Source organism: Pistacia vera, unplaced genomic scaffold (genome assembly GCF_008641045.1).
Source record: "Pistacia vera cultivar Batoury unplaced genomic scaffold, PisVer_v2 Contig249, whole genome shotgun sequence".
NCBI classification, from domain to species: domain Eukaryota; kingdom Viridiplantae; phylum Streptophyta; class Magnoliopsida; order Sapindales; family Anacardiaceae; genus Pistacia; species Pistacia vera.
In genome coordinates, this window is record NW_022196056.1 from 1003195 (window position 1) to 1010526 (window position 7332).

General features: G+C 34.6%; 1 protein-coding gene across 1 annotated transcript; it reads right to left on the reverse strand.

The window, feature by feature from the left end:
• Positions 1–1478: 1478 nt before the first annotated feature.
• LOC116132146 (protein terminal ear1 homolog) lies at positions 1479–3327 on the reverse strand. Its single transcript, XM_031417806.1, has 4 exons — positions 2778–3327; positions 2108–2285; positions 1797–1950; positions 1479–1688 (listed from the first exon to the last, which is right to left on the reverse strand). The coding sequence occupies exons 1-4, from the start codon at positions 3325–3327 to the stop codon at positions 1479–1481; spliced, it is 1092 nt and encodes a 363-aa protein (XP_031273666.1).
• Positions 3328–7332: the final 4005 nt, after the last annotated feature.

The window sequence follows — 7332 nt, forward strand, 5'->3', positions numbered from 1 at the left end:
CGTTACGGCACAGACTTGTCGGATCTGTGCCGTAACACGTCGTTATGGCCTTTTCCGGCTAGATCCATGGTGGAACTGGCCGGAAAAGGCCAGATCTACGGTTTGTTTTGGCCGTCGACCGCCGGAAAAGGCCAAACGACGGACATCTTTGGCCGTCGTTTTCGGTCAACGACGGCCAAGATTTGGCCGTCGCTGACGGCCAGATCTGGCCTTTTCCGGCCAGATCCGTGGTGGATCTGGCCGGAAAAGGCCACAGCGGTGAACTTTCGGCCATTGCTGGTCGAAAGTTTGGCCGTTGTACAGATTCCGGCTATCACCGACGGTGGTTGCCGGAATCTGACAAGTTGGGTTGATGGGGGTGTTTTTGTTAATTTTTAAACTTTTTTTTTAGGGGGTATTTAGTGAAATTAATAACCTTATGGGGTTAAAATATAATTAAAAAAATAGGGTAATATTTTGAGAATATTGTACCAAACGCTATTTGAAAAATAGGATCCAGAATAGGAATAAAAATATTAAACCAAACGCATACATACATGCTGGTAACACCGACAATTCCACCAATGTACTCCTCGCTCCACGTAACAGTTATTATTTTCTCAAACGTAAAATCGTGGACACTTTTGAAAATTAAAATTAATTATGCATAATTTTCTACTTTGAACAATATTCATCTTCTCTTAACCTTTTATAATTCAGGATGATTAATTCGAGGCCTTACAAAATAGACAGGAATCAGCAAACAGCTATACAAGAATTAAATCTCCACACAGCTGAAATGCCTGAATAATCTTAACCGAGACAATCAAAAGCGTAAATCTTTAAGCTGATTTAGTAACTGCTGGTAAAGAATATAACACTCTGCGATGGGTATGAAATTGTTCCCTGTAGCTGTAAATGCAATCATTTCTATTTGATATAATCTTAAACTATTAAACTAGCACGTATATTACATAACGACTCTTTATTTATAGAGTATAGATGTACAGTTAACTATCTTTTTTTCATTTTCGGTTCAATATTTGTATACTCACAAAACACTTCATGGAAAAGCTTGAAAATTCACTCCATCGAAGTTCATTCATGTGATCATAGCAAATAAAACCATACGGAAAGTTACGACACATTAAAACTATTACTAAAAATTCCCATCAATCCTTTAACACTTATAGTACAGACGATAAAACACAGTACTTCAATTAATTACAGTGGTAAACTTAACCAATGTTTCCACTTCACCCCAGATTCCATTTCCGCTAATCACCAAAACTTATCCGGGGAGACAATGAAAACATGAGCCATTAAGTTAAAAATACAAACACACTAAGCACAACTATTCCGACCTAAACCTAAACATAGCAAATCTATCTGACAATGGATAAAACACAACCAGCTCCAACATCCAAGACAACACAACTATGTAGTTTGAGTTTGCTAGTAAAGGCAAGAGGAAACAAAAAGCCAAGATAAACATTTAGTTAATCAGAACGTTCTTTTTTCGCCATCCTTAACAAAAAATTTCTACGATTGACAGGTGGCGGTGCTGCAACACCTGTACGCCTCCCAACAAGGGTTGGCCTGCTACGATTTGAACCGTCACGTGGAGGTGACAGGACAACAGGCAAGTAACCATTGGTGTGACACGGGAACTTGGAGCGCTCGAAATGATTCTTCAAAGCTCCTTTCCCCTGCATCACGAAGAATCCATTTTGAAATAACCATCAGTTAAATAATAATCTAAAAGGTTCAAAGGTATGCCAAAATCTTCAAAGTAATGATAAGAAATATATGGCCACCTGGATGAAAGCACAGGTTATTTCACATATTTTCTTCCTTGAAACACCAGGAACCTGACCCAGCCATTCATGTTGGTGGAAGGCTGTAGAGAACCTTACTGCAGCAACAGGAGTCGTAAAATTGACGAAAGCATATCCGAGATTGGCGCGAAACCTGAACCCGAGTGAAAACAACATTGAAATTATTTCACAATTCAGAGATACAAAAAGATCCAAGTAAAATTACAAGAAACAAAGCATTCGAAACGAAGATATTGATTAACCTCAATATTTAAGAAAAAATTATAAAAGAGAAGTTGAGAAGGTTTTACCCGAAATCCATTGGTAAATAAACGAAATCGTACTCGGACCTACATGGGTCTGAACGCAACTTAGCCTGCGAATTTTCTTCCCGGCAATGCAGGTCCAATATCCGCAGCAAGTCATGCCTCCTACTCACATCGACCACAACAAGGTAATCAAATAAGACCATGAGAATATCAACACATACTACACAAAATGTAACGAGTTTATGCAGATGAAAAACCCAGAAATAAAATAATAAGCGTGTTCATGTCTTCAAGACCTAATTCATGCCACTGGTTAAAGCTATTGTACGGAGGATGAGTCATTTCCCAAAAAGGAGAACAGTGATCATCACAGCCAGGCTTTGCAAAACACTAAGCAGGTTCGAAGTTCGAACCTAAATCTGAGCCCCAACAAAGTCCTCACCGTGGCTAGTAATGTAATGCAAAGGTTCAGACCAAACAATCACACAAAGGAATTGCTGAATCTAAAACCATAAAAGATAAAATATAAAGAAGAAAATTTTCGGCCCGTATGGAAGCAGAGGAATGTCCACATCAAAAGCTAAAGACAAACACACTGGGAACAGAAACAAAAAATATATAAGCTCAACAAATAAAACATGATAAAAAGAGAAAAACAGAACCCACTGAAACTGGTTAGGAATGTTTTTTATCATCAAAGACGTTTTCCCACCAAGCCGCAAATCGTGGTCACTCGGTGGAGATCGAACACTATGTAGATCACAATCATCACTCCTCAGACCAAGCTTAGGTGCCCACTTCCTCGAAGTACCCTTTTTTGGTCCCCTCCACCATCGGGAGATGAACCTTTTTTTTATTCGAGCAGTGTTTCTGTTCTCGTTACACTCCAGAAAACCATATTCGTTTGCAGAAACATTCACCTCCGGCGGCCCCGTTTTACACCTAACATTTTCGTCTACACCAGTCATGAAATACGGTGTAAAGTCGCGTTGCAGAAACGAGTATGCATCATAACTCTCAACTTTATAATGATAAGATGACCAAACTGGTGTAGGATGATAAGTCACCACAGGAAGGTGTAGAAACCGACGCGTCATCGCTTGTTCTACCGGAGTCTGCAGGGGCTGTTGAAAGGTCTCATTGGGTAAGACGAAGAAATTTGGAAGCAAGTTGGGTTGAGTTTCAGGTATTTTTGGCGGTTCGAAGGGAGGTGCAAGTGGGTTCAGTGGTTTAGGGTTTGTCGATTGTGGGGGAGTAGCCATTGCTGGTATTTGGCACATGTTTGAGTGGAAATAGAGAAGAAGTTTAAATAGACGATGTCCTACTCTGAGTCTGAGGAAGTGAAAAAAATCTGTGAAAACTACCTGTAAGATAAAGAAAACACCTGTATATATGCAGTGCTTGCACAGAAGCAGAAGGACAGAAGAAAGCCTGGGCTAAAACACTGACGTTTTGTGTGTATGAGATACAGTGCGTATAATAGTATTAGAGAGAGAACAAATTAACATACACTTAGAAAGTAAGTATGCTGAAAACGAAGAATTATGAAAATTGGGGTGTTGCTAAGGAAATTAATCAACTAAAACAACAAATGCGTTCAGTTTGTGAAATTAACATTGTAAGTGTTAGTAATACATAGGAATTATGTAATTAAATAGATATTTACTTTCTACTTCATACTTGTATTTGTGTTAAATTTAATAGTATAATATTTTATTAATCACCCTAGAAATATGAATCGGCAGTGGGGCTGAGGATGGAGATTCACTTTGAGATAAGCAACAGATTTGATGAGAAGCTTTTACTTTTCTGGAAATAAAATCAGAATAATGATGAAAACTAGAATTGGGGATTACTAAAACAATCTTTACATTAAATGCACCGTCCATTAAAGGACAAAGCAAAGCCAGCCTTGGCGGCTGACAAGAGATAGAGAATGACTGACACGGAGTTGAGATGAGCCTTGCTCTCCCGGTCTTCTCCGGGACTTTTATTCATTTATTGGCGGGTAATGCTACGGTACTGATGGATTTTATAAATCGATGTACTAATTTAAAATATAGTACAGATATTATGTATATAATATAAGTACTATGTCTGATTTTAACAAAGTTTAATATATTAATTAGTAAAATCTGTTAGTAAACATAATATTATTTTTTATTGACATATAAGTTTTATAAAAATTATTTAATAAAGAATAGAATTATAAATGAGAATAGAGTTATAAATTCTATTATTAGAAATATAATATCTCGTATGCTATCAATAAGGTCACGACTGATGAGTTATCACTTGTGAGAGAATATCATGATATAAGATATTTGATATAATAGTTGTTAAAAAATATGATTTCTTTAAAGTGTTGAGTCGAGTATAGTTAAAAATTTGTATTATTTTTGCTCCATTAATTATCTACTAAGTTGATAGTATTGTGTATTTTTATATATCATGTTTATCAAACTAAAATAAATTTATCTCATCCGTATATATAAGTGAGTTAGGCCGAACCACCTGAATATGGTGTTTTTTTTTTTTTTTAATGTTATAATTTTATTAATATGTTGTTAATCTTAAAAGTATGTTTTTCGTTACGCAATCTTCTGCCAAGTGGTATCGGAGTTATAAGTTACAACTTGGAAGATAAGTTCTTTTGAAATGATAAATACACAAAAGAGATTGGCTACAGAGGGTTCAAGTTGTAGGTGGAGTGATATTGGTTGGCAAAATTCGATATGGCTACTCTGCAACTTGAATGTCGGTAATGGAAAACTTGTCAAATTGGAGATTGTTAGGATATTGTGACTCGCATTTCTATTTATTCTCGTGTGAAAACTATTTAATAAATAATATAATTCTAAATATGAATAGAATTATGGTAGTCTAATTAGAAATTTAAATTTAAATTCTAATAGGAGTAGAATGTGAATGTCTCCCGCATATATACTACAAACCATCAGTAGAGTATCTTAAAAATTATGATTGTTTTTGCTTTAGTACTGTATTAGGTTGAGCCTAATTGAAAACTATTATTATTTTAATTATATATCGAATTTGATAGTGTTGTGTAATTTTATATATTGTGATCATAATCTATAATAAATTTCTCCTAGATGTAAAAGAATTATACCAAAACATATAAATATAATACCTCTGTGTGATTTTATCCGTATACTATTAATGTCGAAAATATATTTTTTTAATGTGCGGTCTCCTAAGAATTTATTGTCCTCATCATTTTAACTTTTAATCCATTAATTACAACATAGAAATATAAAAATATAATTTGCTTCAGCTTCTTATTCTCAATTTTCTTTATTTATTACCACGTACTTCCAGATACAATCATATTCACTGTTATTTTCTCATCTTCCGACAAATTCTTTTCAATAAATTTTAAATTTGAAGGTAACGCATCGGCTAATCAATAATACTTGCCTTTCTGAGAGCATGCCAGATTGAACTTTCTCTGTGAAACGGTTTCTCTTATCATCTTTACGAGAGAGAGAGAGAGAGAAAAAAAAAAAAAAAAACAAAGAACAAATGCAGTAACATTCCTGCATTAATTTGAACACCTGATATGTCACTGGCACGGATAGTAATGTTTACTTATACAGTTATACCAGAGGTGAGAATGCAAATCTGATTTGCACTTAGAAATTATTCATTGTAGTTTCTTGATTTAGAAATTATCCGTTGCTTTACCTTTTCTCTATATATTTAATTAAGAATTTAACTATATACGTTCTTGAATGATAGATTTCACTTTTGATAATTGAAATCTCTCGCGCAGTCAAATGCCATGGCAGATTCGTTCAAATGAGGGTTAGTAAATAAAAATTGTAAATCAGGTAATGCTGTAGTATGAATTTAATGTTACCCTCAATTCAATTACTAATTAGTATCTTTCAATGAGTTTTTGATTATTAACAACACGTTTTCAGATGAAATGTCCGTTACGTCCCAACAACAAAATTAAACTCTTACGCAAGGTTTTAAGGTCTATGTCATAATATTACACTCACAAACTCTTTTCATTAACTTTTTCTTACAAACGCGACGTGTCAGTTCATAATTAGTCAGCTCGCAATGGGTCTCACTTGATTGAATACGAACTGACCAATTACAAACAACCACATCAATGTTTGTGAGAGAAAGTTGTGAAAAGTATTTATCAACCTATCTTTATTCTATAACATGAGTTACTTAAATTTATAAACAGTATTGTAAATAGATATATATTATATAGTTCGATTAAGATAAGTTACTACAAATTCTTTTCTTTTTTTGATCACCGGAAGTGTTTGGGTCAACTTGTATGCATTTTAACTAATCTTTCAAGATTTTAGAACTGGTGACTTGGTAAGAGCCTCAATGGCCACCTTCTCAACTAATCTCTCGAGGCTTTGGAATTGTCAATCGGATAAAAATCCCAATGATCAACCCTATTAGGGTTTGGGAGATTCTAACTTTAAAATTTATAGAATCTCAATTTGATCGTTCACTGTCAGATAATCAAATGGTAGTTAGCTATCATAAGTTCTTATATTTGTAGATGCTCATGTTAATTTAATTAAATAATAAGAGTTCACACACAAATTTCTATGTTTAAAAAGTTAAACAACACAGCGAAAAGTCTATGTCGAATTAGTATATCTATTATTAGAGACGTGAGAGGCCAGGCCAACGGCTAACAACAATCAAAGAATCTGTAAGCTACGAAAATTAAATTGAGCATAATAAATGGAGATGAGTCTATTTACTCTTTTTCTTTTCTCGCGGCAAACGCAAGTCGATGATGTCCAAACCATCATTCACGGCTGAGTAATGCAATGCAGTTCACTACAAGATAGTTCTCCACTTCAAAGAAAAGAAATGTGAAAGACTTATGACTTATCCATTAGTAATTTCTATTCAATAAAATAATAATTCTCTTTGTTTTTATTTTTAGCATATATATACCGTCACTAACCTACAGTATAACACAAGCATCAAGTATAAAATGTACGAAGGAGGCTTTTGAGTTCCAAAATTGGTAGCCAAAAGATCTTTGAAGTGACTGCACACTTTCTCTTAGGGTGTTATTAGGGTTTTCTTGAGCCATGCAATATCCAGAGTCTGCAAATTAGAACTCCGCCATTATCGATTGAACTTTCTCTCTCTTTCATTCTCAAGATTTTGTCAAACCCTAACGTGTTTTTGGTTAACAATCATAGAAGAAGGAAGCTAACCAGATCTGGGTAGGATTTGGGATTTTGATTTTTTGA

Coding starts and splice junctions, on each gene's coding strand:
- LOC116132146 (XM_031417806.1), bottom strand. CDS start 3,327: ATGGCTACTCCCCCACAATCGACAAACCCTAAACCACTGAACCCACTT. Junction 1,951..2,107: donor TATTTACCAATGGATTTCGG/GTAAAACCTTCT, acceptor ACTCGGGTTCAG/GTTTCGCGCCAATCTCGGAT. Junction 1,689..1,796: donor TAACCTGTGCTTTCATCCAG/GTGGCCATATAT, acceptor TTCGTGATGCAG/GGGAAAGGAGCTTTGAAGAA.